The sequence below is a fragment of the Silurus meridionalis genome, chromosome 15 (assembly GCF_014805685.1).
Source record: "Silurus meridionalis isolate SWU-2019-XX chromosome 15, ASM1480568v1, whole genome shotgun sequence".
Classification (NCBI taxonomy): Eukaryota; Metazoa; Chordata; class Actinopteri; order Siluriformes; family Siluridae; genus Silurus; species Silurus meridionalis.
In genome coordinates, this window is record NC_060898.1 from 24,097,937 (window position 1) to 24,111,965 (window position 14,029).

Consider the following 14,029-nt stretch of genomic DNA (forward strand, 5'->3'; position numbering starts at 1 on the left):
ACAGGGACTCCTGAGACAGAACCTTGGCATTAATGGACACGTAGTGGACCCGACACACATGCTAGTCATTGCGTGCCTTGTTGTGGTCTGGCGTTTCTTCCTCCTCTCTCCTGTTTTCTATTAATGGGCATAGTTTTTCATGGTTATCATATCACTTTTATTTACATTAGTGCACATGTTTTTCAGTCTGAATACTGAATGAAGTGTGGCTTCCTACTTTCACTGTTATGTCAAACCTGTGTCTTTTTCTGCTGAAGATTTTTGACGTCAGACATGACATAAAGACAAGCAACAGTAAATAAAGCATGAAACTAGACACCTCTTGTTTGACAGCATGAACAATGCCAGCAAATTAATCCCAGAAAATGTTTTTACATCTACAACAAAGTATTTGCACTGCCTGAGTGCCCCAGGACATGGCAAAGAAGCCAAGTGCATGCAGGGTTTCTTTCTTTCTTTCTTTCTTTCTCTTTTTTTTAGAGAGAGGAATAGAGGAAGTGTAGTCCAGATTTAAATGAAATAATGTGAGTCTCAAGTCAGTTTGGCACAAAGGGAATGCAGGAAAGAGTGAAGCAGAGCATGGGAACCAGCAGGGAGAGATCTTTCCAGATAGGTTTTCTGTGACTGGGTACACAAAGGTGCCTTGGCTTGGCGCCAACAGGGTAGCGCCACTGTCCCAGGTGTCGAGTGTCGGGGTGCTATTCAGCCCAGGAAGTGTTCCATGTCGCACTGTCCCCAGGTCCATCAAAGAGCCTGCTGTGTGCTCGCCATCAACCTCTACATGGCTCGGGGTTCGGAGGGAGATTGGTGGAATAAACAGAGCGCTTATATACTTTTCTATCTAAACTAGATTGGGTCGAAGAGAATGAGATGTGGAACTGGAGCTTTGGAAGCCTGGCTGAGTTTCTATTTTAAACCTGTCCCACACTTACAAAAGGAGCGAGAAGGACACCCATCTGGGATTGGAATTCAGGAGCGCATGGAGGATTTCGATTTTATGTTAAGAGTCTTGCAAGAATTTTCCAAAGGCTTTGTTTCATTGTCCATTACTTCATCCAGGAAGGCAACATATTTAAATCCACATTCAAAGCACTTCTTTGTCATGTTAGTGTCATCCTGATCTGATTCCAAACTAAGAGAATTTAATCAGTTTTTTATCATCAATCTTTCAGCCAAACTACAGCAAGATATTACATCCTTCACTCTGGAAAAAATCAAGAAGCTGAAGTCCGATTCACTGCAATTGAAAGGAATTGTGTTTAAACAGAATGCCACATCAGGGAGAACATCCATCAAACTGAATACTCAGACAGCATCAGCTCCCGATAGAGCAAAGAGTGAATAAATGCACTGAGGACAAAAGGACACTGGGTGACTTCAGCCCACCTCTATCTCCAATTATCAATGAATAGAAAGAGACAGGGACTTAGCATTTAGGATGAATGGGGGAAGGGTGTTCGGAGGAGGAGGGGGCACTTAGGAAAAGGGAGACTACATGTTGTTTCAGGTGGCCTAACTCACAGGCCTCCAGCTGGCCCAGGAAGTGGCCCTTGAGGGCAGTATTGGCAGCTCATTAGCCCAGATCAAAGGCCTGCACTTCCTCCTGGATAAACTTGCTCTATACTGCACTCTCCACTGAGATCCCCCAGCGCTAATCTGATTGATACGCAGACAATATGGCCAATTAACAAAATAGGACTCCCGGAATTAGACAGCTTTGTTCCTTGGTTCTGTGAGTAGACCAGAGCGTTCTTATCGATACTACAATCATAATATAAAATAAACAAACAAATGACCAAATATCTCCATTCTCTTCTGAACATCTTCTACACTACTGCTTCCTTTCTTCATTTCCTCTTCATTGACAGACACTCACAGACCTTGTGATCATTAATTATTAATGAAACCCTGAGTCATGTCCGGAGGCAGGCTTTCCATCATCATTTGCAAAATTGCAGTATTGCTGGAAACGGGCTACATGGTGGTGATGTGTGGAGCTTTTCTTAGCGTTAGCTTGTTGAGAAGTTGCTCGATATTGCTGATCTGACACGGCCCTCCAAAATCTATGCTGATTCAGGGCTTAAATGAAACCCCTGCTTGGGAGCAGTTCCTGGGGAAACACTGCTAACTGTTAGCAAAGAACATCTTATAAAGAACATGTTCATTTTTATCACCGCGTTATCCGTGTGAAGCTGCTTTGAGACGATGTTCATTGTTAAAATCTCAATACAAATACACATAAATAACATTGAAATAGCAGCTAACTGTTTTCTTCTTCCTGGTGTTCCTTTCGAGAACATTATGGCCATCACATGAGTCAAAGGATACATGTAAAGATAACACCATCCTCACAAGCTTCCCTGAAGAACAGTGACAACGGTGAGTGACTACACAATAAATGTCCAGAAAGTCATGTCTTTAATAATAACAGGGGAAAATAGTTTCATATCTGCTGATTTTACTACAAAATTATGAATTTTAGAAAGAACTGTTTAAAATACAGGTGGATTTACTCTCTGAGTACGCTGAGTAAAGGTCTACAGATGCTCAGGATCTCCTGTAAGTATGCTTTCAGGGTCTCTATACGACAGGAGCGACGCGTGGAATGCCCAGAATGCCAGCCGTGTAAATGCAGAGTCCACGCCCCAACAACAGGTCACGCTTCATTGCTAGTTTGTCTCCTGGGTGAGAGTTCAGGGGCACTCCTGTCAGTTCTCTAAAGAAGGGTCAGGGGTCACCATCTCAGCAAGAGCTCAGCTTTCCCCTCAGTGATGGTGATGGAGGTGGTGGAGGTGGAGGTGGTGTCATCTCCTCCTTCTTTCCACACAAACACAGTTGACTAGGAGTTAGCATTCTCCTTCCTGTGGACTTGGTGCTTTAGAGCTGAGGGAACCCAGGTCATGATTCCAGTCAGATCAGGGAGAAACTGAATTTTGGTGGAAATGGAAGGAAAATGAAAGGAAAGCGAGTCTGCATGTGTTAGTCTTTAAATTGTGTGAAACATTTGTAATGTTCTAAATAACGTGTAGACAATTGGAGTTCCATTCAGTTGTCTGAGTCTGAGAACATCGTTCTTTTGTTGATTTTCTTTTAAACAAAAATGAATAATAAAACAGCTACAAAGAGAAAACGGCTGAGAGAAAGAGGAGAGATGTCGTGCCTGAGCTTGTAAGCAGTTAAATGATCTGCTGACAGAAACCCAGTACATGAAACCTTTCAGCAGTTTGACCTGTTAATGTGTGTGAGATCCTGCTGAGGGTCATTTCCATAGTAAAGTGTGACCTGCTGTGTATTGGAGCTGTGAAAGCTCCTGATTTCCTCTGTGATAATCGTATTTCTAGTTTGCGCTCATTAACACTGAATGAAAAGCATCACGTTTAAAGAGGAGCCATGGGGCTGTTCACACCTTCCATCACCTGTCTAGACTCCAGCTTCCGGTAATCACAACCGGAAATCAGCTCTCCGTGTCTTCTAGCTGAATTCAATCAAATCAAACATACATTACTGATCACCAACACTGAACTACTGAACCCGGATCACGAATTAGAACTAACATTTTATTATTATTATTATTATTATTATTATTATTATTCGTTTTTCTGGATCGTCTGGTGTCTAGAATGATTAGAAATCTGAACCCTGTGCTCTAAGCTTGGCCTGATTTCCAACAGCAGTTTTCATTTCGTTGAATTGGCGGTGAAGGAAACGTGAATGTGAATCGAGTGTTTTGTGAATGAATTTAGTCTCAGTCAGGAAATGAGCTCGAACTCGGGGGCCGTCAATGAACCTGCGGGGGGACACGACCCAGAACCAGAACCCAGAAACCCAGAAACCCGGCATGTGAAACCAGGACCAGGGGCCACTTAAAGGAGAAGTCACAATCATTTTCTCCTCCCCGGTTTTCCTTACAAATCAACAGCATCCTGTTCTTTTGTGGATCCCACATGCCCCGACACCGCCTGCGCTTTTTTTTGTTCCCCAGCGCGCGCGGAATAATCATAACAAAGCAGAGATGATAATATGCGCAAACTGTCAGCTGTTCCTCAAACCGGGTCTCAACCGCTTCCACACACCGGGATAAAGTCCAGCCGAGCTAAAAATTAATCTCTATCCAGCTAATACAGCGACGACATCAAGCACGCGCGCGCGCGCGCACACGCTGCGTATCGTCACCGTTCTGCAGTGCGCGTAGGCAAACCAATGACTCATGGACACTTGAAATAGATTTGTTAGGTCTTTGAACTGGTATTGAATGTTCTAAACGCGCACCTCTTGGTCCTGTTTCACACTCTGTCCTGTCTTATTCGGATCTGCGTTTTATTTGAAATGTATTTATTCATTCATGAAAATGAAGCTCACAGACTCTTTATTCGTTTAATCCACTCTGACATTGCCCTTGGTGACGAAAAACTCCCCCTCCGCCATCTCTCTCTCTCTCTCTCTCTCTCTTTTGTCTCTTCCATTCATGAAACGATCCAATGCACGCATGCGCAGTGAAATCCGGAGCTCTCCCATTCATAAAAGTGTAACCCCCCACGCTTCTGCGTCCGGAGTCGTTATTCCCTCCCATTCACAAAAAAAAGCCCAAGTCTGAGCATCTGCGCAGTTCATCTCCTTTCCCTCCCATTCATAAAAACCCACTCCCCCCTCTGTGGTCGAACTCCGTGTCAGAACCCCGTGTCCTGTCTGCAGCTCACACTGCGCTCATGCTGCTCCGGATTTCTCACCTCGGCTCGTTTTGGGGTTTTTTTGTTTTGTTTTTTTGTTACGTTTTACACGGATCTACTGCTTCAGTGTTGGAATATAAAACCCGAAGCTCCTCCACCATGCGCTCTTCTCTAAAACAAGTAAGTCTCATTTCTGCTCGCTCGAAAACATGCGCCATAAAGTGTAGATTCAGACCTTCATCCTGGTTCCTCCTGGACTGATTTCCATTGCTGATTATTTTCTTATCTTTTTTTTTATTCCTTTAATTATCCAGAGCGCTCAGTGTCGCACTTTGGCAAAACGGAGTCTCTGTACAGCGTCGTGTCAAGATTTCATATTTAACTCCTGTAGAACCGCAGCCAAGAGCGGAACATGCGCACACGGGTGGCGTCGTGTAGTGTGTGTGTGTGTGTGTGTGTGTGTGTGGTGTGTAGTGTGTGGTGTTTAGTGTGTGTGTGTGTATGGTGTTTAGTGTGTGTGTGTGTGTGTGTGTGTGTGTGTGTGTGTGTGTGTGTGTGTGTGGTGTAGTATGTGGTGTTTAGTGTGTGTGTGTGTGTGTGTGTGTGTGTGTGTGTGTGTGTGTGTGTGGTGTTTAGTGTGTATGGTGTAGTGTGTGTGTGGTGTGGTGTTTGGTGTGTGTGGTGTAGTGTTGCACGATTGGAGACGTTTGCCTGAGACACACTGTTCTCCTTGAGATCTGATGAGCTCTCGGATTAACTCCTAGTTCTGGACTGAAATGTGGAGGATTTAAATGCAGTGTGGATTTTTCGAGGTTCGGGTTTTTTTTACTTTGCGAATCTAAACGACGGATTTTAATACAAATTCAAATGTTTAATTAACAAATTAATTATTCAATCAATAGAAATCCTGTAGAAATCATTCCGATCCGGCGTGTGTGTGTGTGTGTGTGTGTGTGTGTGTGTGTGTGTGTGTGTGTGGATCACACGAAGCGCAGTGTACAGGATCTACCGCTGAACATGATGCGCAAAGCTTTGGCTTTTCTGCTCCTCGGTGAAAAGCTGCAACAGGTTCCATATTCTTCTTTTCGAATGTGTCTCGTCGCTCGTGCACGTTCATCTGGATGAAATGTTCTCCAGAAGAAAAGGCTGATTTTCAGCCCTGGTGGGGAGAGGAGCAGAGTCGTGGGCGGACGGACCACAGAGGGTTAATGTTAATGCCTTCAGCATGTTCGGGTGAAATTGTCGCTGAGTTTCGTCTATGCTTCTATATTTAGCTTGAAGCTTGTGAAGATCTGACATCTCATCGTTTGTGCATGTTGCACTTTTCTTCTCATGGCATCGACGTAATCGCAGGATCCATAAAGCTGCTGTGGTTGCCATGGTGCTGCTTACTGACCAGTTAGTCAGCAGTCAGTGGGAACAAAAACCCGTTTGTATAATATTAATATTTTAGGTTCATGCTGAATTATTCTGCTAAGATACAGAGAGCAGTTCTTCTGCTGGAATCCACACAAAGCACAGAAATAAGATTAATTTCAAAATGGTGAATTATTTCTATGGTAGTGCTCAGGCAGAAAACACGGCTGTCTAAAACTGATATAAATGTGAAATAGACTGATGAGTATAACGTGTATAAAGCTGAATGAAGTCCTAATGTCATGCCTGTGTCTCCACAGGTCTAGTAGATGCTGACCTGAGCTCTTTTTGGTGTATGAGGGACACAACCTACAGATGGAGTCAAGGGTTGCTCACCACATTCCTGGAGTCTCTTCGTCCATGATGGTGCAACCTTTGCTGGACAGCAGGGTCCCTTATGGTCGGCTTCAGCACCCGTTGACCATCTATCCTATAGACCAGATGAAGTCCTTGCATGTGGAGAACGACTACATCGACAGCCCTGCAGTGGTTTCACAGCAGCCTCCAAGCCACAAGGTGGCCACCAGGGGGCAGGAAGTCCTGCTCGGAGCTCAGCACCATCCTCAACTGTCTCGCTGCGAAGCCCCAGATGCCACCACCCACCCCTGGATCTCATTCAGCGGCCGACCCAGCTCCATCAGCAGCAGTAGCAGCACCTCTTCCGATCAGCGGTTGCTCGAGCATGCGGCCCCCACCCCTTTGGTGGACTCTTACTCAAGCGGAGGAGGCCATGCCAGGACCCTGGGAACAGAGCAACCAAAGCGTCCAGGGTCCAAACCCCAGCACTCGAAAACAGGGGTTGCCATGCCGACCGAGAAAAACCATTTGCCTTTGTGCGACAAGTGTGGAAAGTGCAGGTGTACAGAGTGTACCCTGCCCCGGACCCTTCCCTCATGTTGGGTGTGCAACCAGGAGTGTTTGTGCTCAGCCCAGAACCTAGTGGACTCCGCCACCTGCATGTGCCTAGTCAAAGGCGTGTTCTACCACTGCACCGAGGACGAGGACGAGGAAGGCTCCTGCGCAGACAAGCCGTGCTCCTGTTCACACTCAAACTGCTGCGCTCGCTGGTCCTTCATGGCGGCCATTTCACTCGTGCTGCCATGCCTCGTGTGCTATCTGCCTGCCGTGGGTTGTGCCAAGGTCTCACAGAAATGCTACGACAGCCTGAGGCGCCCGGGCTGCCGATGCAAAAGTGCTCAGGCCTGCATGGTGGCAGAGGTCAAGAACTGTCCTCTGGAGAAGCAGGCCTCATGATGTCATGTCCAAAAGAAATCTACGAAGAAGGACTTTGAGCAGAAGGTGACGGACCCTTCTCCAGTTCTTGCGTACTTCCCCCCAAATCATGGTACTTAAAGGATTCACGCTCGATCCGTACTGTCACAGTGTAACACCACAATGCTTGATCATGATGTTTGCTAGAACGACTGGCGCAAGTCTTAAGTGTAACTACAAAGAGAGAAGGCCTTTTTTCTGTTGGGGTGTTTTCTCTGTAGGATCAAAGCGTTCTGCGATTTCACCCTCTAGTTAAAACATTTGCCATCACAGAATGCTGCAAAAATGTCTGTTTTCTCCTTTGGTGATTTTGCCTCTGGGTGGCTTGGAACAGTTAAAGTAAATATCACCTATTCAACAGCGTTCTATACTTTGGCAATCCCTCCCCGGATCTGGCACTGAGAAAAGGTTGCAGTGCATTCCAGGCTGATAACATGTTACAATCGAAATAACTAGACTTTATACCTCCATGCCCACTTATAAGCTTGTTATAGAGCTTTTCCTCTCTTTTCTTGAGGTGAGAACAGAAGGCATCATTGTTTTTGGTCAAAGGAAATCAAGTTCCTTTGTTACCCAGAAATGCAGTTACTTCTTTGGAAAAATAAACAAGAGCTCAGTATACACCTCTGCAGAATAGCTGGCTGTCCATCACCGGAAGGACAGGTTTGTGGGGTTTTTAATGGCAAGTGACTTTCACGTGTACTCTAATGCATGTCACTGTACATGAACTTCCACAAGATTTCTTCCAAATACTAGCAGTTCGATTTGTTATAGAAAACATATCACCTCAGGGAGCACAATTTTCACATCTTATGTATAAGTATATAACTACAACATGGATGACAATTTAATAGGAATGAAAGCATCCATAAGCTACAGGAGAAACGGTTCAGCAGGAGGGTTATCCAAAAATATTCAGCTTTCAGTAAAACGCCTAAAAAACGAATGACAAGCACAGCATTATGTACAAACGCATGTACGATTATTGTAATTAGTGACATTCTACTAGTTTGCCATGTACCGATCCCCTCCAGATGAACTCTGATCCCCTCCAGATGAACTCTGATCCCCTCCAGGTGAAACTCTGCTCCTCATAGGATCCGCTATTATGCAGTTTTGTGGTTTGTCTAGAACTTTAGGTCTACAGATCATTTACCAAAGGAGTTCTAGTCTGCAATGTTTCTTTTGTGTGGGTAAAGCTTTTTGTGATTTAACACACCAGTCCCACAGTAAGGTACGATACGTTCCGATATTGTAAGGCGACGACACCCACCGTTCCATTTACTAAACTAAATTCCCGCGATGCTCATTTCATCAATCAACTCTTAACGTTTTATATTCGGATGTTTGTACCCATCTTTGTTGCACAAATCAGAAAAGAAGAAGAAGAAAAAAAAAACTACTGTTTCTTAAGTCTTGAATGTATAAAGGCTAGGGATTAAGTCTTTGCAATCTAATTCTCGGATAGGTGCCAAAGTAGAGACGCACGAGGAGGCTTGTGTAGAGTCGCATAGACGCAAAAGTCGCAAATGTATCATTAATATTCTAGAATTAGAACTATGCAGGTTCCATGCTCTTGTAAATAGTTTGGAGAAAACTAGCCGTCTTAAAGATGCATTTCAAATGTTTTAAAGAGTTGCATGGTACAATTGAATTACAATTCAGTACAAAAGTAATTATAAATATATATTATAATATAATATTATAATATAGATGAATATAATATTTTGGGGAGGGTTGGGTGGGGGTGCGGGTGGGGGTGGGGGTCAGATTTTGGTTGTTGTGCAGTAGAAGGTGAAGATCTTTCTATTAAAAGCACTTCATTTAGAAAAGTGTGCCAGGCAATAAAAATACCTCTGTTTATGCTAACCATGCCTCATTAGCACGAAAGGCATCGCTACAGTTCCTCTGCCCCCTGAAACTGTAGATTTAATTGAATCCACTGAAGGAGCGCTGTTTCAGCGTAAACCCGGTTCCCCTTCACGCGCATTTGTTGTGGCCGCGGCTTTTTTTTGCCTTCATTTTAAAATGGTGAAACATCTCCTGTGTTTGATTGACATCCACAGCTGCTGTGCATGAACTTGTCTGAGAGGAATACGAAGCCTTCTCAAGTAACATTCCATTCCATCTAATTCCAAGATTTCTAGCCCTTTACACCCCACTGTTCTCAAACACACACACACACACACACACACACACACACACACACACACATACTATTTGCATTGCTGCAATGTAATTTGACATTTATAGAAAAGATCTTCCTTTTCACAACACCATGTAGAAGTGTTCAGGATGCTGTGACTATGTTTTTTGTTGTTGTTGTTTTATTCGGTACACTTTCTAGGCCACTAGATGTTTCAAAACGATTGGTTTCGCCCCAATTGAACAATCTTCCAATCCAACCCAGGCTTGTACTCTCTGCATTTCTTTTTTGCTTTTGCATTCTTACTGATGATAAAAGAGCAACGTGCTTTCGTTTCTGTTTTAAACATGGCAAAAAAGGAAAAAAAAAAAACTCCCACATATAAAAAAAATAGAAAATGTCCCTTTATAGATATATTTATTTTGAAGTTCTATTTTATATAGTATTTATTTAGATGCCTACTTTTGTGTGTGAATAAAAGCTTATGTCAAAACAGAATGTACAATTGAAATGGAAAAAATATATATTGTTAAATATAAGATGTTGTGGTGTCTTTTTTTTTCTCACTCCATTCCACACAGACCTCAGAGCAGTATAATGATCTTAAAACACTTCCAGATCTGTGATATATCTAATTTGTGCTCGGTTACGGTTATAGACGAGAGAAAACACGGTACAACACAACCAGCTGCTCCTCAACACATTCACAATGTTTTTGCAGCTTGAAGTTCTGACCACTGAAACTCATTGGTATGTTTATAATTAGATCAACATGATGGAGCTTTTCTTAGGCAGTAAAAAGATTTCAGGGCTCAAACAAGCACCTTAATTCCCCCTGATCGATATTTGAAGTGCGCTCGGTCGAGGATGAAGCCTACAATCCGGTCCGTTAGTGCAGACTTCCTCTGTGTGTTTACGTGGTCACGTTCCTTCCTCTCTGTGTCTTTGTGGTCATGAGCTTCCAGCACAAACCTAGAATTCTGGTCAGCAATACTGTAATCTTAATTATATAAAACATAACTTTGCTCCATCTGGATTTTAGGTTTCTCCTAAACATGACTTTTTATTGAATTCAGGATGTGGCCAGAGCAAAGGAAAGAACAATGTGTACTGCACCCCAATGATATTTCAGACTTTTCACAACATTTTCACAGCACTTTTGATGATTGGTGGTTCACATGGATGGACTGGTCTGCTGGAGTGGAGGAAGATCCAGTGTTTGGGGAAAAGCTGTGGATTCACTGTGACCCTGAGAAGGATAACGTGCTTATAGAAGACGAATGAACGAATGAATTACAGTTATAGCATACGACAAACAGATAAATGATGACAAACTAGTAATGGAGGTTTTAACAATGAACACACACACACACACACACACACACACACACACACACACACACACACACACACCCCTTGTTATTCACGTTGAGATGAAGTGGATTGAAATAAACAGGAAATTGTATGTGGGTGGAGTGAACAGGAAATTCAGATCAGAGTTTTTCTTTTAAAAAATCTAGAAAAGCAGAAATAGTGACTTATATTATTGACATATTTACACTGATCCTAACATCAATCATTATATGCTGCTGATTATTTCTCCATCTTATAGCTTTTCTGTAGTACGTTTTTTCCTGTAATAACAAATTATTACCAGAATAAAAAAGAAAAACCCTTATCAATATTTTATTATACAAATAAATACACTTCAAGTTTTATTTGTCATATGTACAGAAATTAGTGACCGTTTCAACAATGAAATTCTCAAGTGAGGCTCCAGCAAACTACAGCAAACTACAGCAAAACTACAGCAAACTACAGAAAACCACAGCAAAATAGCAGCAAACTACAGCAAAACTACAGAAAACTGCAGCAAAACTACAGCAAAACTACAGCAAACTGCAGAAAACTACAGCAAAACTACAGCAAAAACTACAGCAAAAACTACAGCAAACTACAGCAAAATGTTACTAAACAGTAAAGAGAGAAAGGAGAAAAATGTGATAATGTGGCATACAATTTGTTACAATTCTTTACAAGTGTAAATATAAAGTGTGTGTATATATATAAAACGTATTTATTTATATAAAATGAATTCTATAAATATTAACACACATGACATATAAGCATGAGGTATTTTAATAAAAAGTAGAATGTATATCTTACTGTATGTGTGCAAAAATACACAGAGATACATAGTGTGTAAGTAGGATTCATTAGTACTGAGTGCAATGGTATTAAAAGTTGTGAGAATTGAAAATGGTGCAGTTCCAGTGTGTCAACTTTACATACAACATCACAACAACACACTTCATCCTGAAACGGCTCTATTTTGCCGGTCACGTTCTGCTCAGCTCCTTCCTGCTCTACAATACATCCCAGTTTCATGCCTTTAAACCTTCAGGCCTCACGATGTTGCATAAAACATTTATCTTTTGTTTTGTAGCTAAATTGTGTTTAATAAACCGCTCCTACAGGATAAGAGGTGCTGCTTTTCTCCAAATTCAGCTGAAATCAGTCTGATCTTCCAGAAGTCAATTAGATTGGAACCACTGCATTTTTACCTGTAATGTTATTTGTTGTTATAAAAACACGGGCAGGTAAACAGACTGTCATTCAACCTCACCTGTGCACCTGACTCTCATAGCCCCGCCCCTTCCGCTCAACATCCTTACAATGAAGAGATTTCTCTCTATTCAGCAGTTTGTCAATGCCTGAGGCTGTTTTACACATACACACACGCACACACACACACACACACACACACACACACACCCCTGTCTCCTGCTGAACCTGTTGTCCTGAAATATTCATCTGCCTCATGTGCTTTTTAACACCGCATGTCAACATCACACACTGTTTTGTGTCCATCACTGACGAACACGTGACTCACAGGAGAGGAAAATAAAACTATGGTTCAGATTAAAGCGACTTCTGGCAAATTTGACACTAAAACGCATTTTGGGCTTTAAATTAATGATATTTCTCTGCTTTATCAAAATGAATATCCGGTCAATAAATCCCCAAATCTTTCTGCACTTTGCTTCACATTTTCTCAGGAAGAAAAACTCATTTCTGTTGTAACTACACATTTTTGAAATATTAATTTACATTACTGTAATAATATACAATAATATACACTATCATGATAATATATAAGGAATCAGAAGAATCGTAAATGTATGTGTGTAAGAATGCTCCTATTAAATAAATCTTATTTCTCAGATGCTTTTACCCGAATAAACTTCATACAATCTTCCCCAATCAAATCTGCACAGATTGAGATAAATATATATCTGATTGTGGAAGTGCTTTTTGAATGCACTCTTCCGGAAATAATGTGATCTGATTCAAAACAATTAGTACCTTATGTAGAAATGCTAAAATGTTTCTCCTGCGCCTGGCACAGAGCCGAACCGGGTCATTTGGACGGCCATTTTGTTCGATTTGGACTGTGTGGAAACCTCAGCCAGCCATCGCATTTCCGAAGTGAACTCATCCATGTTGCCTTGGTTCAAGAAAACGTCTTCTCACTGATGACATATTGCAAAACTCCTGAGCACATCTGGTGCTGTACTCATCTCCTCCTCCTCCTCCTCTTTCCCTCCTTCTTTTCCTTTCCCTCTCTCCCTCCTCCTTCTTGTTCCTTCTCTCCAACTGTCTTCAATATGAATGCAATGCACCAGAGAGACAAACACGAGTGCAGCTAAATGATTTGTGAGGCTAGAGGGATTTGGACAGCCAGCTTGTTCAAGAACTGGACTGTGTGTGTGTGTGTGTGTGTGTGTGTGTGTGTGTGTGTGTGTGTGAGCACTAGGGATGTGGAGACAGCAAGTGCATGGCTTTTGGAAATGCTATCTTGACATTTCTCCTGCGATATTGAGAAAGCTTTTCCCTCTGCTCCCTAAAGTAAGTGAAAGTATCAGAAACCTCGAGCTCGGGTGGAGACGTGGACGTCTCTAAGCTTTATCAAAGCAAGTGGAGTTTCAAAAGATATAATAAGAAGTGTAGAAAAGATGTATAGATTATGAGGCAGAAACTCAGAGGCCCAGAGGACAGCTCTGATAGTTCTCCAGAGGTCTGAGAGTAAACCAGCTCGGCTCTCTGAAATCTATGGCACGCACGCAAACGGCCAACTTTTTAAACAAAGGGACTACTGTCTTGCATCATTTCCTCTCGATGGCACAGCTCTGGAACAGCACTCCTTATCACAGTTTACTGCCGGTCTCTATCAGAGGACTGCTGTGTGCTAACACCCGGCCCGAATGATCAGCAGTGCTCCAAATACAGCAAAAAAAACCCACAGCATTGCAGGAGCATTTTTACTCACACACAGAAATATGTCATTTTCTAATGAAAAGATTCCTTCTTGTCACCATTACATGATGAAATACCCTGCACTCACCCTGCACCACAATCACAAAACTACAAGAAGTCTTTTAAAGACATGTGGAGAGATTTCAGCACGCAAACGCTCTGGGTTACAGCTTCAAGGCTGCAGGCCCTTCACACTGTTATCCCTATTAAA

The 14,029-nt window shown here is 42.5% G+C and overlaps 1 protein-coding gene and 1 long non-coding RNA gene across 2 annotated transcripts; one reads left to right on the top strand and one right to left on the bottom strand.

Moving 5' to 3' along the window:
* Positions 1 to 2,399: 2,399 nt before the first annotated feature.
* LOC124398327 lies at positions 2,400 to 5,124 on the bottom strand. Its single transcript, XR_006928049.1, has 2 exons — positions 4,903 to 5,124; positions 2,400 to 2,926 (listed from the first exon to the last, which is right to left on the bottom strand). It is a non-coding gene; the product is annotated as an uncharacterized LOC124398327 (long non-coding RNA).
* spry4 (sprouty homolog 4 (Drosophila)) lies at positions 2,920 to 9,075 on the top strand. Its single transcript, XM_046868437.1, has 2 exons — positions 2,920 to 4,847; positions 6,344 to 9,075. Exon 2 carries the CDS (start codon positions 6,399 to 6,401, stop codon positions 7,335 to 7,337), a length of 939 nt encoding a protein of 312 aa, XP_046724393.1. The 5' UTR covers positions 2,920 to 4,847; positions 6,344 to 6,398; the 3' UTR covers positions 7,338 to 9,075.
* Positions 9,076 to 14,029: the final 4,954 nt, after the last annotated feature.

Bases quoted from the DNA above. Each gene is read 5' to 3' on its own strand.
- spry4 (XM_046868437.1), top strand. From the start codon at position 6,399: ATGGAGTCAAGGGTTGCTCACCACATTCCTGGAGTCTCTTCGTCCATG.